At 37.1% G+C, this 18405-nt stretch overlaps 1 protein-coding gene across 2 annotated transcripts in view; it reads left to right on the top strand.

The window, feature by feature from the left end:
- Positions 1-7160, top strand: part of CTTNBP2 (cortactin binding protein 2) — a 191432-nt gene extending 184272 nt beyond the window's left edge. The window contains exon 23 of one of the 2 annotated variants that reach the window (XM_072652951.1): positions 6003-7160. In XM_072652951.1, the coding sequence (XP_072509052.1) occupies positions 6003-6254 (252 nt within the window). In that variant the 3' untranslated portion in view covers positions 6255-7160. The remainder of the gene's footprint in view (positions 1-6002) is intronic. The other variant, XM_072652952.1, reaches the window with a different exon arrangement.
- Positions 7161-18405: the final 11245 nt, after the last annotated feature.

The following is an 18405-nucleotide window of genomic DNA, read 5'->3' on the forward strand; positions in this document are numbered from 1 at the left end:
AGGAAATTGAGACCTAGGTCAGTGTAGTGACTAGCCTGGAGGCTAGGAGGGGATCCTAGGTAGGATACCCATGTTCCTGATGCCAAAGCCAGGGCTTTTTTCCCCTGTACTATGTGGAACTCTTTGAAGCATAGTGAGTGTCTCCAACTTGAGGCACAGGAATTCTCCTAGGACACAGGACATTTCTTATCCATGTCAGCCTCTGGTTTACCATAACATTTTGTATAGACGCATCCACAACTCAATTTTAACCTAAAAATGTCCACAAAATTGGCCAATCAGCAAACAAACATTTATTATACTCCTGTGTAGTAGATCCTGGGCTACATGTTGGAAATTCAGAAACTACAACAAAGCATCACCTACCCTCAAGGAGCTCACATAGGTGGCAAGTCTCATTTAGGTCCCTGTTTCACAGAATAAGAACAACCACACTTTGTTTATATTCAAGAAGAAGAAAGTATCTCCTTTAAAATTCCAAAATACATTCACAATATGACGAACATAAAAAGCCTAGGTTCTGTTCTGTTGAAAGCTTCTTTGGTGATGGTGAACTGGGTAAGGAAAATCGCATTTAAGACAATATAGGAAGAAGGGAGCAACACAAAAAGCCTACCAAGTTGCACAGTGGATAGAGCACTGGGCTTAGCTACATGAGGCTGGACAAAATTCTGTATGCCTCAGTCTTCTTAACTGTAAAATGGGGCATACAGTGGCACCTACCTCCAAGGATTATTGTAAAATCAAAATGATATAATATTTGTAAAGTGCTTAGCATGGTTCCTGGCACACATTAGGTACTTATCAAATGCTTGCATGGGGGATGTGAAGGTGTCATTCATTCATTTCCCTATCTATTTATTTCCAAAGCAGTACCTCCAAAAGAAAATATATTTTTTATCATAGTTGAGGTTACAGTGAGGCAAATGCACACTCTGTATCTGTTAAAAGAGCCTTAGGTTGGTCACTGATGTCCTTCCTGAAGCCATTTACATAAGTAAAACAAGAAAGAATCTTTACCTCTGAAGGAGATTTCAGGAAGAACACCCCCCCCCCCCATCATCTTTCAGGATGACCCACGTTTGGCACTCATAGAGAATCACAAAGTTGAACAGGGCCTGAGAGATCTAGACCAACCCTTTCATCTTACAGATGAGCATGTGGGAGCTGAGAAAAGTGATTTGCTCAAAGTCATCCTGTAAATAAACAGCAGGGTCAGGATTTAACCCAAGACCTTCTGATTACAGGGATGTTACAGTCAGGGTTACTGAGAACCCAAAACCAGAAGGTAATTGACTTTCTATCACTGGAGAACTTTTACTGTATCATCAGAGAGCTAATAAATGCAAAATATACTTGTCCAATCATAGGATTTTAGAGCTGGAAAGGACCCTCAGTCAGTCAAGAATAATTATTTACTTATTGCTTCCCATATGCCAGGCACTGCAGTAGGTGTTGGCAATACAGAGACAATAGGCAGGGGAGCAAAGTGGTACAGGGGATAGAGCACCAGTTCTGGAGTCAGGAGAACTTGAGTTCAAATCTGGCCTTGGACACTTACTAGGAAGACATTTAATTCTCATTGCTTATCCATGTCCCATCCCCCCCCCCCCCCCCCCCCGGCCCTGTACTCTCCAAATAAAAAGACAAATAGGAAACAGTCCATTTGGAATTTACAATACTTTGAGGAGGTAGGGGAAACGCTGATCTTTTGGAGCATCTAGTTTCATCCCATCATTTCACAGATCAGGGAAGCAGAGAAATTAAAAGACATTCAAGGTTACATTATTTGCCTAGGAACCGACAGACCAGAAGACCTCAAGGAATTTCTCTGAGATCTAAGATTCTTTGAAGCCCAGTAGAGTAGGTGTATTAACATGCCGAATGGAACTTTCACCATAAGGCCACCCCTTCTCTGTTTCTTTTGTGGTCATCACCAACCTCCTCCTCAGCCAGTTCGTAACCTCGTTGTCCTCCTTGCTTCTTTCTTTTCTCTCACGGACCCTGTAATCAGTCAGGTGCCTCTATTACATCTTCCTCCAATCACATGCATTCGCTGGAGACAGGTAGAGCAGTGCACAGAGCTGGTGTCTGTGAGACCTCAGTTTAAATCTGGCTTTAAACATCTAGTAGCTGTGCAATGAACCATAAAATGGGGATAATAATAATAGCGTTTCCCCCTAGGGTTGCTACGAGGCTAAAATGAGATATTTGTAAAGTGCTTAGCACATAGTAAGTGCTTAATAAATACTTGTTGCCTTCCTTCCTTCTTCTACCAGATTCTAACTGTGGCTTTCCTAGACTACTATAACAGCCTCTCATTGTGTTTTCTGCTTCAGTTCTTTTTACCCTTCCAATCCAATCTTGATGCAGCTACCAAAATATCCTTCCTAACACAGAAATCAGTTCTGACCATAGCACTCCCTATTCAAATACTTTTACTCACTCCTTTTGGTTTCTTGAATAAAATGCTACCTCATCAGCATAGCATTTAAGACCTTGCATAATATTTTTCAGCCTGTTCCATTCAAGTGGGCAGCTAGGTGGTGCAGTGGATAGAGCACCAGTGCAGGAGTTAGGAGGACCTGAATTCAAATCTCACCTCAGACACTTGACACTAGCTAGCTATGTGACCTTGGGCAAGTCACTTAACCCCAGTTGCCTCATCCTGGGTCATCTCCAGTCATCCTGATGAATATCTAGTCACTAGATTCAGATGGCTCTGGAGGAGAAGTGAGGCTGGTGACCTGCACAGCCCTCCCTCACTTAAAGTCAAATGCAAGTCATGTCATTATTTCTCTGATGGCATAGTCTTCTTTGGCAATGAAGGATGAACACACATTCCATTCAAATTCTCCATATTTCAACCAAACTAGACCATTAGTTCCCCAGGTGGACCATTCTGTCTTTCACATCTACACATTTGCATAGACCAATGCCCATACCTGGCATGCACTCAGTCACTTCAGACACCTCTGTGTCTTTTCCTCCTCACCACCTTGGTAGCGAATGAAGAGTATCTGTATGCAGCAGCGCATAAGTATGGATGGCTAGAGACATAAGTGGGGATGTCTAGAAAACAGTTTGGCCCTAGTGAAAGCAAGTGGTGTATATAAAGGTGTTCTCAGATGTCCCACTCTTCTTTTATGTTCCCATTTTATGTTTTCTCACAACAATATTTGTGGCAAGGCAGGATGATGCAGGTGAAAGGCTTGGAGAGACGATACCAGCTTCAGAATCCCAGTTCTAGAACTTTACCAGCTATGTGACTCTGGACAACTCAACCTCTTATTTTTTTTCACTTGTAACAGAGATAGATATATGTGCACTGCATACATCAGAGTGCTATTTTTAAGTGATTTGTAAGCCTTAATATGCTATGTAAGTGTATTTTAAGTTATTCACTGGGGGAGGTGGATGCTTTAGCCTATTGTGGGAAAGGAAACAAGGCTAATCAGGAAGGGGGAGGGGAGGATGGCAAATGTTAGAACAGTTTTTAGGTCCTATAGCTCAAATTAAAATCTCCATCTTAAAACTCAACTTTCATTTGCTAAAAGCAAAGACTATGTCGACTTTTGATGCATAGAAAAGTTATTTCTTCTTTAGATACTCATCTGAAATGCTACTAGAGGAGGTACAGTCAAAATGGCAGAATATCAGGAAGAAGAGTAGCCTAGCTTCCTGGTGATGTGACTTGAAGGAGGCTAGGAAGCAGAGATGTAGAAAGAGAGCATTCCAGGCATGGGGGTGGAGGAGGGGCACCCAGAGACAAGAGAGATGGTGTGTCTTGTTCCAGGAACATGAAGGAGTCCTATGCCACTGATCAAAGTGTATGTAGCAGGGATTAAGGTGTCAATCCTCTTGGACTCTAAATGGGGGTGGTGGTGGTGAGAGAAGGTTATATTGGATTCTGAATGCCAGAGGATTTTGTATTTGATAATGAAGGTTAAATGGAGCCAGTGGGTTTTACTGAGTAGGGAAGGTGACATGGTCTTTAGGAAAATCACTTTGTGGCTGAATGAAGGATGGACTAGAGTAGGGAGAAACTTGAGGCAGGCAAACCTACCGGTAGGCTATTACAGTAGTTCAGGCATGAGGTGTGATGACAGTCTGCACTAGGGTGATTGTAGTATGAGAAGAGAGAAAGGGACATGTTGGAAAGATGTTGCAAGGGTGAAATTGACAGGCCTTGGGAACAGATTGAATATGGGGGACGAGAGATAGTGAGGAGTCAAGGATGACACCTCAGTTGTGATCCTGAGGGACTGAGATGGTAGTATTGACAGTAAAAGGGAAATTAGGAGGGGAAATAGGAGGAAAGATGATGAGTTCATTTTTGGTCATGTTAAGAATAAGATGTATATGATGCAATCAGTTCCAGTGTCTGAAAGGCAGACAAAGATGTGAGATTGGACATCAACAGAAAAGTCAAGGAAGGATAGGTAAATTTGAAAATCATTCTTATAGAAATGGTAATTAAATCCATGGTAGCTGTTGACCAAGTGAAGTAATGTAATGAGAGAACAGAAAAGAAAGAATACTGTGGGATACCTACATTTAGAGGGTGTGATCTGAATGAAGCCCTAACAAACATAAAGAATATCAAAGGAATGGATATTTTAAAGTAGGAAGGAGGGGGTCCTGGCAGTACCAGACAGATCTCAAATTATACAACAGAGCTGTAGTCATCAAAGAGTTTGGGTAATGGGTAAGAAATAGAAAGGTTAATCAATGGAATGGAGTGGGAAGGCCCACAGTATACAGAAACAAATGAGCATAGTAGCCTTAGTGTTTCATAAATCCATAGACCCCAGCTATTGATATAAGAATTCATTATTTGACAAAAACTGGGGAAAATTAGAAACAGTCTGGAGGAAATTAGGTATAGACCAACCCTTCATACCATATATACCAAGATAAAATTCAAGTGCTTACATTGATGTGGACATAAAGAGTAAGAGCATTAAAGGAGCATGGAAGAAATTACCAATCAGATCTATAGATAAGGAAAGAATTGAGAGGTTCACAGGAGGTAAAACAGACAGTTTTATCACATAAGATTTTTAAATGTTTGTACAAACAAAATCACTAAAGCTAAAATTAGAAGAGAAGCAGGAAACTGGTATGTGTGAGATAGGGAAGTCTTCATATGAAGTTTCTCTGATAAAGGTCTCATTTCTAAGATATGTGAGGAACCTAGTCAAATTTGTAAGAATAAGAACCATTTCCCAAATACTAAATGGTCAGAGGATATGAATAGGCAATTTTTAGATAAATAAATCCAAGTTATCAAGATTCATATGAAAATAATGCTCTGTATCACTAATAATTAAAAAGATGAAATGGTACCGGAGCTGCAAAAAACAATGGGTCTCAGGTACCATCTTACAATCATCTGATTGGCTAAGATTACAAAAAAGGAAAATGACAAATGCTTGAGGAACTATAACCCAAAAAAGATCAGAGGAAAAGCAAACCCCATACGTACAAAAATGTTTATAGCAACTCTTTTTGTGGTGGCCAAGACCTGGAAACTTAGGGGCTACCCATCAATTAGGGAATGGCAGAATATGTTGTGAAATGGAAAGGAGTAGAAACAGGAGGACAGTTTATATAGAGACAAAAAACTTGAAAAGACTTAAGAATCTGATTAACACAATGACCAACCACAGTACCACAGGACTCTTGATGCAGCATGCTGTCTTCCTCTAGCTCGAGAGGTGATGAACTCAGTGTGAATTGAGGCTTTTTTCTTGGACACAGACAATGTGGGAATTTGTTTTACTTTATTTTACCAATTTGTAATGGTTTTGTTTTCCTTGGTTTCTCAAGGAGGAAGCAGAAGAGAGGAAATCAGAAACTGAAAAATAAATTAAACGTAAAAGTAAATTTAAATATTTCTGGTGAATCCTGGTTAATTTTTTCTGTCTACACCTTCACCTCTTCACAGTTCCTTTTCTACTGTCACTAAGACCAGTTTCACTCCCTTCTCTTCCCCATAGGATGTCTGTCCTCTCAGCAGCAGTCCAACTGTAGAATGCAGCAACAGCAAACCAAAAACTGAGTTGGGTGTTTCAAGAGTGAAATCTTTTCTCCCTGTACCTAGAAATAAAGTCACCCAATGTTCTCAGAACACCAAAAGAAACAGCAGCAGCAGCAGCAGCAATACAAGGCAAATAGAGGTAAATAACAACTCAAAAGAAGAAATTTGGAACTTACGTAAAAATGTGCAAATAGAGAAAACAAACAAATAGATCTGCCTACAATTTTCTCACCATTTACTTACTCTGTATATTTCATATTAAAACCAAGGAAAATAGATGTAAATAGCTTTTTAAAAAACTGCTCATTGTAACATATTGTATGCGAATGGGACCACAATTCAATTTTTATGTAAAGGACTTGTTTATAGCCAATGTTTTATTGCTTTTTTTCCTGGAAATTCTATAGGATTGAACTTCAATATCCAGAAGTTACACCAACTTTTCAAGTAGTTTTTTATTATGAAAATTGTAATCGCTTAAATTGAAGAAGATATTCAGGGGTATTGCCACAGAATTACTGTATACTGTAAATACATACTCAATGAAGTTCATATATCATTGCATACTATGTGGTGCAAAATATGTATAGCATTAGTATAGAGGAAATGTACATGCAATTCAAAGATGGAGATGATGATTTTTATCTTCACCTGATGGGGAGTGAATGGAACGTGGCAATAACAACTTATTTGAAAATACAATTTCTTTCCATTTACAAGCCATATTAAATATTTTGATTAACCACAAACTCTGCCTGTTAAATTCTGGTTTTGTGTTTTTCTTATATCGCTTACATTGTTTTTTGGTTGCAACATGTATATTAATGCTATGAGTTTGCATTATGACTCCTGTAAAGAATGAAATTCTAATGCAATAAATGTTATCTTTTTTATAAAATTTCTGCTCTTAAATGCATATGAAAATGCCTATATTTCCCCAGTATATTTAAAAAGCAATTTAATAAATTACTAGAAATGATCTGCAGTATCTACATTAAATCTAGTAAAAGAAAAACTAATGACAACTGAAATAAAATATACTAGCTTTTTTTTTTCTTCTGGAATTCCTAATGAAATATCTATTGCATAAAAGTTACAATAAATTGTTTTACCTACATCCATTCATTAAGTTAAATTATTTTCCTACTTTAAACATTCTACTCTTAGTTTGTGTATTCAACAAGCTTTTTTATGAGAAATACACAAATGAATTGGATGTGATTATGTTTGTTCCCAGTACAGATAATTAACTTCTCATCCTGGTCAATTTCACCCACGCTTTACTTTTCTGCCAGTAAGTTAACGTATGTAAACCTCTTTGTACCTATGTGTTTATATTGAGGGAGCTAACTAGGTGGTACAGTAAACAAAACATGGGACTTCAAGGCAGGAAGATCAGAGTTCAAATCTAGCCTGAGACATTTGCTAGTTGAGTGAGCCTGGGCAAGTCACGTAGCCTCTCCCTGCTTGGTAAAAGGAGGATAATAAAAATGTCTACTTTCAGTTTGTTGTGAAGATAAAATAACATAATAGTTGTAAAGCTCTTGGGAGACTTTTGAGCCCCATACATGTGCAAGTTATTATTACGACTATTATTTTTTTATTTCTCTTTTCACTCTTCTAATAGTACTTCAGTAGCTATTCTGGAGACAGACAAACGGACAAGTGAGTTTCCTTCTTTGCCTGGATTTTAATGCCTTCTCTAAGAACAGCAAATCTTTCCAGTGGCTCCCTTCCAATAGCTATTAACCTGGAATATAAAATGTAAAAGATGAATCACATTCTTTCATAATTTTATACTTATTTACTGGGAAACATTCAGTTTCCTATTCTGATTGATGCATTCTGTCAGTAGTACTTAAAGCCAATTGGCACTTACATGTTCACAGTTTTAATAGTAACCCTATATTTTTTGTTTTCTGTGCAGATGAAAATCTGATGCCTAATTTATTTTCTCATACTTGGTTTCTGCATTTCCTCTATAGAATTGTCTTAAACATATGTAGGAATAATAAATTGTATGTCGTTATTCTTGGAATGTTAATACAAATGAAAAGCACAGACAGGTTGTGTATATTTAAACACATGTAGCTTCGTAGATATTGGATTGACCTTTACAAAGAATCATTATCCATGTATTTGGTAAAAAAAAAAAAAAAAAAAAACATGTACTTTAAGTGTTCATCAGAAAAGCTGAAGTAAAAAAGGGTCTCCCTTGGGGACCAGAAGTACTACCTTGGCAACTCAATTATTAAAGCCTCACCAGTATATAAAAATAAGGGTGAAGTGCATAGCCCCACCTTCTGGCAAAGTTATTGAAGGTTATAGAACAGGGCAGAAAGAGAGATGAAGTGGTGGGAAGGACCCTTTGGTGTAAGTAAAGGAATCCAGAACACATATATATCCTTCAGATGTTACCACAAGAGAAAGCACTTTTAAGTGACAATAAAACTTGATATCTTTATCCAAACCAAGTAACTAGTATATTTTGGTAAAGGTGGCACTGCCAATTTTTGACTAGGAATCCGCAGACACATATGCTTGACCTTTATCTAATCACATTTCAGAATAATGTTAATGACTAAAATTAACATTTGGCCCTTAGGCAAAGCTACAGATCTTTGATGCCTTTAGACTGCAGAAGTAGTAAAATCTACAGCTTTCACGGTACAAAGTGATCACCTATAATAAGTTCTGTATCTGCACATATACATAGTCATATGTAGCAACTATCCACATAATGGTATAGGGAACTCCCAATATATAAACTCTCCATTCAAATGGACAACTTTTAGCAGTTTAGTCTTGGAGAAATATCATGGGTCCAAGGTGACAGCAATGTGTCAGAGGCCAGCCTTGGGCCTTAGTTTTCCTCACCCTAAGGTTGGCCTTTTATCCACAACATCCTATACAATTTTATAGTGGAATAATATGCATGGAGATGCCTCAGGAGGCTATTAAATTCAGTCTCCTTCCCATCCCACAGGACTACTCATTAACTTTCTTTAAAAAGAAAATCATTATTATTATCATCATAAGTATCAAAAGATTTCCCCAGCCTCCTTTACTGATATTTGGCAATGACATCTAATTGTAATAAACAAATATTTATTTAATATGTAGAGGAAATTATAGGAAATACCTATCAGAAAGCATCTTGAGATTCAGTATTTTCCATGTTGATTTGTTGCTTCCTCTTTCTAAGACTACTCTAATCTGCTGCCTATAGAGAGACAATGGGACCATGTTAAAAAGAATGACAGGTGTTCAAGAAAGTATTAAAAACTATGAAGAGTTTAACCTGAGACTTTATTCCTGTTCTCAAGATTTGAAAGACTCGTTAAAAGGAAATTTTATTCTGGAAAGAAATTCTTGTTTCGTTGTTTTTCAATTGTACTCAACTCTGTGATCCCATTTGGGATTTTCTTGGCAAAGATAATGGAGTGGTTTGCCATTTCCTGAGATGAAAAACTGAGGCAAACAAATCACTTCACTTAGAATCACAGAGTAGTAAGTGTGTGAGACCAGAATGGAACTCTTAAAAGGATGTGTCTTCCTAATTCCACTGTACCTCACAGCAGCCTATGCTTGAAGCCTTTTCTATTGTAAAGATACTGGTCCCACTCCTCTAGCAAGGTAGAAGGGTATCTTCTACATTTTTATCAATTCATAAGCATTTATTTTCTCTCACCAGTATACCCTCCCTAGAATAAATAGGCATAGTCAAACTGGGCAAATTTGCAAAAAATTTTGATCTCTTTCTAGATCCTGAGACCATCATGTCTCAAAGCATTCAGACAATTTAAATTGTTTTCTGTAAAGATGTTTGAATACTCAATCCAGAGTTTTTATCACTTTCCCCTCCCCAAATAATCAGTAACTGGAGAAATTGGAGTTTGCTAGGTACAGGCCTGAGGCTGACAAGCACTGAACCTCTTCTCACAGGGATTGCAGATCCTAAGCAGACAGGATGGATAAGAGTCTATTGTCCAGCTTGGGTGTTTCTTGCCTCTTACCTAAGAAATGGGTATGGTCTGTGTATTTAGGACAATGGTGTGCCACACCTGACTTCCTTCCACTTTAATTCAGGAGGAGTTACAGGAATCTGATTGGTTCTCTTGAATTGGAAATGTAGCACAGGGATACCTAGCCAGCCATCCTGGTTCAGAACCTGGCACACAGGGCCTCCCTCCCCCCCCCCCTCCCGGTATCATTTCATATATTTTGGGCACTTTACTCTTTTTGGGTAGTAAAAACAGACTGATCAAGTTCCTTTTGTTTTCAGGGCCCCAGACTTCCTGCTGGTGGAGAGTCCAGACAATGCCTCAGTGTCTGCCTCACAGATCCTTCAGGGGGTGTTTAAGTCCAAATATAATAATATTTTCATTGAAAAATTTTTTTAAGCAAAACCAGCATCAGCTTTGCCAAACCAACTTTCTTACAGATCTCACTGTCAGTTAATTGCCTGTCTCCTGAAATTTTCAGAACTCTTCCCTGAATTCTTTCTCTTTGTGTTTGAAAAGACACGAATAGAAGCTGGCCAGAGAGGTAACAGTCTTGAAAATTAGAACTAAGAAAAATCCTCCCCCTATTAGACATGTGAGTGCTACATCCAAGGTTGGCTTTGAGAACTGGAAACCATATGATCATGTGTGTGGTGAGATTTCAGGAGCTATGGGAAAGGACCTTTGTGCCTTAACTCATCATTCCTATTCAACAATCTGGGTAAAGGAAGCTTTTGTTAAAATGTTAATGTGTTAAGGACATAGAATTGTAGTAAATAGTGGTAAGGGGCAGCTAAGTGGCAGAGGGTGCTGGGCCTGGAGTCAGGAAGAAACATCTTCCCAAGTTCAAATATGGCCTCAGACACTAGCTATGTGGCCCTTGTTTCCCACAGTTATTATTAATTAACCACCACACCCTGGGCAAGTCACTTAACCCTATGTGCCTCAGTTTCCTCATCTGTGAAATAAGCTAGAGAAGAAAGTGGCAAAACACTCCATCTTTGCCAAGAAAACCCTAAATGGGGTCACAAAGAGTCGGATATGACTGAAAGTGACTGAACAACAATAAAACAACATAGTCATTCACTCCTTAGCACTTCCACTCAAATCCTCCCATAATGCTTCAGCAAAGAGTGGAAGTATCCCTTGGATCTGCAAGGCTTCTAGTGAGCTGAAGTTCTGCCAAGTCCTACCAACTGGAAAAATTTCCTGTGAGAGATTGAATGTTTTATCTAGCTACCAACCTAGCTAAATTCAGAGAAGCTCTTCAACAGGTTGGGCAGAGGATTTTTTTTCCTTTTCCACAGTAATTTGTTAAAGTTCTCTCATCAGGCTTAGACATGAAGGAAGTACCCACAATTATGATGTGTATCATTGAAGTGTAATGACTTATGCTATACTTGTCACACTATGCTTCTCCATCTAGAGACCTGAGAGAACTAGAAGAGGGAAAATAAGCTTTAGTGGAAGAGGACGGTCCTAGAAAGGTCTGAAACAGCAGCCTGGGAAGGACTGATGCTGAGTCAGGGGACCCTGAGCAGTCAAGGAGTGACATGGAGGCAAAAGACAGTGTTATTTAAAAGAAGGAGAGAGAGAAGAAGGTACATAAAAAGCAGGGGGGAGGAGGAGAGAAAAAAATCCAACATTAAAAAAGGAGCTAATAAAAAAAATCTAATATAAAAAAGGAGCTAACATTTATATAACTCTTACTATATGCCAGGCACTATACTATACCCACTTTGTGATTAATCCATGGCTTTTGTGAAGAAAGTTTTAGCTGAGAATTTGGCAATTATGTCTGACATTTATATGTCAAAATTATTTTACATGTTATGTCATTCAGTCATCACAACCCTGTGAAAGTATACACTCACAAGCATTATTATTCTCATTTTACAAATAAGAGAATCAAAACCCAGAGAGATTCAACGACATGCCAGAGTCGTACCACTTGTAAATTTGAACTAAATCAAAATTTGAATCCAGGCCTTCTGATTCCAAATTCAGTACTCTTTCCTTGGTATCATTTTGAGTAGAGGAGGCATAATAAGAGATGACATGATATAGGAGAAGGAGAAGTAGACTTGGCATTGGGAAAGGCTTGGGTTTGAACCTCAGCAGTGCTGCCTCCTGGCTGGCCAACCTTGGGGAACAGGAATAGGCTAGCATTTAAAAATAGCACTTTTAAGTTTGTAAAACAATTTACAAATATCTCATGTGAGCCTTCAAAAAAAAAACAAAAAAACCCTGGTAGGTAGGTGCAATTATTAACCCCATTTTACAGATGAGATTGAGTAACTTGCCCAAGGTCACACAGCCAGTAAGTATCTGAGGCCAATTTTGAACTTAGGACTTCCTGATTCTGATCCATCACTCTTTCCTTGTAGTTGCCTAATTCTCTTATAATACCTTCATTTCTGAATCTCAAATTTTCTCATCTGTGAAATGGACGTCCTGATCCATGCCCTCCTTCACAGTTTTAAGAAAAGTACTTTATGAACCTCAAAATATAAATGGGAAGCATTGTCATTTTTTTGGAAATTAGGCCATATGCTACCATTTGTCCTCAGTACATATCCCTTTTATAGAAAGCCTAATAGTAGGTGAAAGTACAGAAGAAAAAAGATTTAAAAAGATATTTTAGAAGAAAAACATTACAAGACTCTACCCCTGTGGGCCCTTAGAGCATCAGTCTCTAAGATGTGGTCTGAGTCTAGGTGCCATTACCTCAAATATATGTTTTCCACAGTGGCTAGTCAGGGAGGCACTGCTAACCTGTGGCTACAACCCCCTGAGACCTTAACCAATCCCTGTCTCTTATCCTCCTCAATGTTTTCCTTGGGTTCATTGTTTGGGTTTGCCTCACTGAGACATTTTCACTCAGCATATTTAGTAGGAAGTGTTCTTTGGCTATTTTACATCTCATCTCCACTGAGCATGACCCTGTCAAGATAGGTGGACTCTTATTCTCCCTGCTCTGCCTGCTACTCTTTGTTCTGTGACTGGCTCTTTTCTCTATCTGCCTCTTACCCCATTTCCTCCACAACTTCTCCTGAAACTAGCTGATAACTCAGTACTCAAATGCCTAGGCAGAAGAAGATGTTGGCTTCCTTTCCAGATCTCATCATGCTCTTCATCAAAAACAAGGAAACACAAACAGCCTGAGAACCCTCTGAGACTAAGAAGCTTTTGAAAGACAACACCAATGGGCCAGAACCTTATTAACCAGGGAGAAGCTTCCTGTCAGAACAAGGACAGGAAGCACCATGGCCAGCTCCAGGAGCAGGGATTGGGAGTAGATCCCAGCTAGGCCTAAAAGTTTCCCTTTCTCATGTGTCACAACAATTAGAACCTTTCACAGAATGGTTACAGAGCTAGCTGGACAGCACCTAGCTTGCCACAAGGGTGTCAATATAAGAGAGCTAGCATAATAATAGCTAACATTTATACCTCTTTAAGCTTTGCCAATAGCTTTATAATTACCATCTCATTTTATCCTCATAACAACTCTGGAAAAAAAAGTCCTCTTATTATCTTCATTTTATAGATGAGGAAACTGAAGCAGACTGAGAGGTTAAATGAATTGCCCAGGGTCTCACAACCACCAAGTATCTGGAAGCTAGATTTTAATTCAGGTCTCCTTGATTATAGGTTCAATGCTCTATCCAGTGGGCCACCTATTTTCCATGTCAAAGGCATGGAAATAGACCTAATTTTAACCCTTTCTCAGATGTGCAATATACAGTCTCTGAAAATACTGAGGGAGGTAGGGGGAAGGAAGGAAGGAGAGAGAGTTGGAAGATAGACCTAGGGCTGTTTATCTGTTTCCTTGACTATTTGTACTGGAAGCAAAGCACCTAGACTCAGTCTCCTCCATCATTACCATTTTCGTTAGCTATCCATGCAGTAAATTTACAGCATCACTATTCCAACCCCTCTGCCATATCTCTAGTGTGTACTCAACCAACTAACCGCCAGTTTTTTCTAAAAGTAAGATCACAGGGATCTTTGCCAGATCCCTAAAGCAGTGGGACATCATCTTCTTTTCCTTTTCTCTTTGAAGTCTTAAAAAATGGAGTGATATCTCATTTAAGTTTGTAAATGATTTCACACTAACTCTGGTGTTCAAGATAATATTTGCCTAATGTACTTGGAGAATATTACAGTACCACATAATCCTTTGTGTAAAGAGGATTGTTGGGAAGTCACGTCAGATGAGGGAGGGAGTACTTTTTTTTCCTGTCTCAGAACAGGCCAACGCCTTCTTAAACTCAGAAGTATCCGCTTTCCCATCTGTTCAGGGCCAACTTAGTGTGTTATAAAGTGGATCCTCACACCATCCCTTCTAGATCCTTTTTTTATCTTAGTTTTGAAAACTGAGTCCCAGAGAAGGTCAATTATTTTTATGTGCTCACATGGACTTTAGGGGCAGATTAGAGATGTCATGAGACTTTGGCTATTACAATGACTTTGGGCTTTGCTCCATTTCCATTAGGGGCAGAATAAAGTACTTGATATGGGATGAACCTGGTCCATTTAAAGTTATGGACATTGAATTATAATACTTATATGTCTACAGAAAAAAAAAACCCTATCTGGAATTGAAAGATTCTTGAGCTTTATGAAACCAAATGAATATCTGTAGAGTTCACTAATTCTTGCCAAAATCAAAAGTAAAAGTTCTCATGCAAGAAGGAGTCTGGATTTGGTGTCTACCACTGCAGTATATATAACAACTTGTGTTTATGATTGTCAATAAATCAGTATCCCTTATGTGCACAAAGCTCAGCATAAGCCATAGGGAAAAATATGAAGCAATTAGTATTTTATCTGTGGGGCCATTCCATCTCCCTTTCAGTGCCTTTGCCCTCATCCTGGTTTGTCCCTCTCTCCTCCATTCCTTCTTTCTCCTCCACTTCCCTCCTTTCTCTCTCCCTTTCCTTCTCTCTCTCTTTCCTGTCTCTCTCCCTCTATCTCTCTCCTCTTCTCCGTGTGTCTGTTTCTCCTCTCTCTCTGTCTCTTTCTCTGTCAACACATAAACATGCAATTCATCTTGTTCTTGTTTTATCTGGTGGAAACAAGCTCTCTCCTGGTGATTTAAGGTGGTATCTTCCCAAAATATGTATAATTTAACAAGAGATTTTGAAAGATCAGCAAGTCTGGCAGTTATAGGAGACATTTATATGTCAAAATTAATTTAGATATATCATCTTATTCAAAAATACAAAATAGTAATAGATTCAGGAACCACTAATAAAAGACATAGGCCCAAATAGAAATTTAAAGTAAAATTCTAAATAATGAGTAGATCAAAGAAAAATCATAGAAACAACAAATAATTATGTGAGTGAAAATGATAAAGATAAAAAAGTAACAATTTCTAGAATGCAGTTAAATCACTTCTCAAAGGAAAGAAATCATATTCCTGCCAACATACATTAGCAAAATAGAATTAGTGAACTAAATGTGCATTTTTAAATATTAAAAAAGTCAAAAAATTTAAAAAATAAAATAACCACAATGCAGGAGATATGAAAATAAGAGGAGAAATAGAAACCAAAAAAAATCCACAAGATAAAAATAAAACTAGTTCTTTGAAAAGACTAATAAAATTGATAAATCTTTAAGCCAATCTGGTTAAGAAAGATTAGAAAACCAAATCAACAAAATAGCAAATGAGCAAGATAAAATCACAATAAATCTGAAAGCAATAAAAAGAATGATTGGTATCTATTATGCATAAGTATATGCTAACAAAACTGAAAATATAAAAGAAATGATAAATACCTTGGGAAAAAAAACATAAAATACCAGATTGTTAAAAGGTCAGATAGAAATCTTAAATGATCTAATCTCAGAAAAGGAAATGGAGCTAGCTGTAAAGGAACTACCAAGTTGGGGCAGATGGAGTCATAGGATTGCCAGGTGGAATAAGGAAAATTCTATAAAACTTTAAAGGATCCAGTACCTCACAAATTATTCTCAAAAACCAAGAAAGACAGTACCCTAGTACAATCTGTTTATGAGACAAATTTAGTGCTTATTACTGAAACAAGAGAAGAACAAAACATAAAAGAAAACTGTCAGTATCACTAGTGAATATTGATCCATTAATTTTAAATAAAATCCTATCAAACAGACTACAATGATTTATCCAAGAAATCACTCATTATGACCAAGTTGAGTCTACACCAGGAATACAAAGATGGTTCAACATTAGAAAAACAATCAATTTAAAAATCAAAACTACATGATTATCTCAAGAGTTGCAGAAAAACTTTTAACAAAATACATTATTTTATACTGAAAAAAAAACCCAACCCCAGAAAGCATAGGCATAGAGTGACCTTTATTAATCTAATTAAAAGTATCTATCTAAAACTGAAAGCAATCATCATGTACAATGGGAATACATGTAGGGATACTCACTCTCCTCACTATTGTTTTATACAGTTCTGGAAATACTAGCAACAACAATAAGACAAGAAAAACCAATTAAAGACATAAAAATAGGTAGGAGATAAAACTATCCCTATTTGATGATGACATGATGGTATATGCTATGGAATAAGCAAAATTATAATCAAGATAATTAATAGCTTCAGCAAAGTTGCAAGCTATAAAACAAACCCTCAACAATTCCATTTCTATGTTGCAATAACAAAATCCAAGAGACAATAACAAAAGGGGAATCCCATTCCAAAAAACAACAAAATTTATAATATATCTTGGCATCAATCCAACAAAGCACATGAAAGACTTTTATAAATTCAATCACAAAGGGTTCCTTAAAGACATAAAGAACAATTTAAGAGGCTGGAGGAATATTCACTGCTCATGGTTGGGTCATGCCAATATAATAAAAATGACAATACTATTGAAGGCAATTTATATTTTTAATACTATATAAAATTATCAAAAAGATACTTTATAGAATTTGATAAAAAATAATAACAAACTGTTGAGTATTGTTCTTGCAACTAGGAAATAAAAAATACAGGTAATGGGGTATAGAAATTTATCTTGCCCTTTAGAACAAAAGAGAAGATGGGGATAAGGGAAGGGAGGGATGTTAGAAGGGAAGACAGATTGGTGATAGGGGTAATTAGAATGCTCAGTGTTTTGCGGTGGGGGAGGGGAGAAATGGGGAGAAAATTTGGAACCCAAAATTTTGTGGAAATGAATGTTGAAAACTTAAATAAATAAATTTAATTTAAAATAATAATAATAACAAACTTCATTTGGAAAAACAAAAAACCCCAGAAATCATCAAAATCATCTGGTATTGATTTGATTGGTTAAAAAATTACAAATGAAAGGCCAATGGACATACTAGACAAATTAGAATAAAAAACAATGGAACTCAATAGTCCAGTGTTGGATAAAGTAGAAAATTTCTATTTCTTAATAATGGATTCCTTAGTTGATAAAATAAAAAATCCTGAGAAAATTAAAGCAGTCTGAAAGAAATTAGACTTAGATGAACACCTTATCCTTATCCCATACTCTACAATACATTCAAAATGGATACATGACCTTAATAATAAAGATTTGCTATATAAAATTTAGATGAGAAGCACATTGCACTTACATCTCGTAGTTCAGAGTAGGAGATGTATACTTAACCAATAAGGGAAAGACGCAATTACAACAGATGAAACAGACAACTTTAATCACATGAAATAACACTTAAAACTTCTACACATTAAAATTTAATACACTTAAGTTAGTAGTCAGTGTTGGAGGTGTTGTGGCAAGATAAGTACACTGATACATTGTTGGTAGAGCTGTAAATTGACGCAACCCTTTTGGAAAGCAATGTAAAATTAAGTAAATAAAGTGATTAAAATATCTACTTTCTTTGAACTATCAATTCTATACTGGGCTTATACCCCAAAGAAGCTTATCAATAAGAAGAAAGTTCCCAAAATACATTTAGCAGAAAAACAAAAGAGGAAACAAAATAGATGCCTATAGACTGGGAAATAGCTTAACAAACTGTGGTATATGAATGCAATGGAATGTTACTATGGTGGAAGAAATTATTAATGTTATGAATACAGAAAAACATGGAAAGATATTCATGTACTGATGCAGAGTAAAATAAGCAGAGCCTAGAAAACAATATACATAATTACTACAACAATGTAAATGTTCCTAATTAGCAAATGGTCAAAGGATATAGACAGTTTTCAGATGAAGAAATCAAAGCTATCAATCTCTATTTGAAAAACTACTCTAAATCACTAATAATTAAAGAAATGCAAATGAAAACCATTCTGAGGTTCCACCTCACACTTCTCATATTGGCTAGGATGACAAAAATGATAAATGACAAATGCTGGAGGGGATGTGGGA

This window comes from Notamacropus eugenii, chromosome 3 (genome assembly GCF_028372415.1).
Source record: "Notamacropus eugenii isolate mMacEug1 chromosome 3, mMacEug1.pri_v2, whole genome shotgun sequence".
Classification (NCBI taxonomy): domain Eukaryota; kingdom Metazoa; phylum Chordata; class Mammalia; order Diprotodontia; family Macropodidae; genus Notamacropus; species Notamacropus eugenii.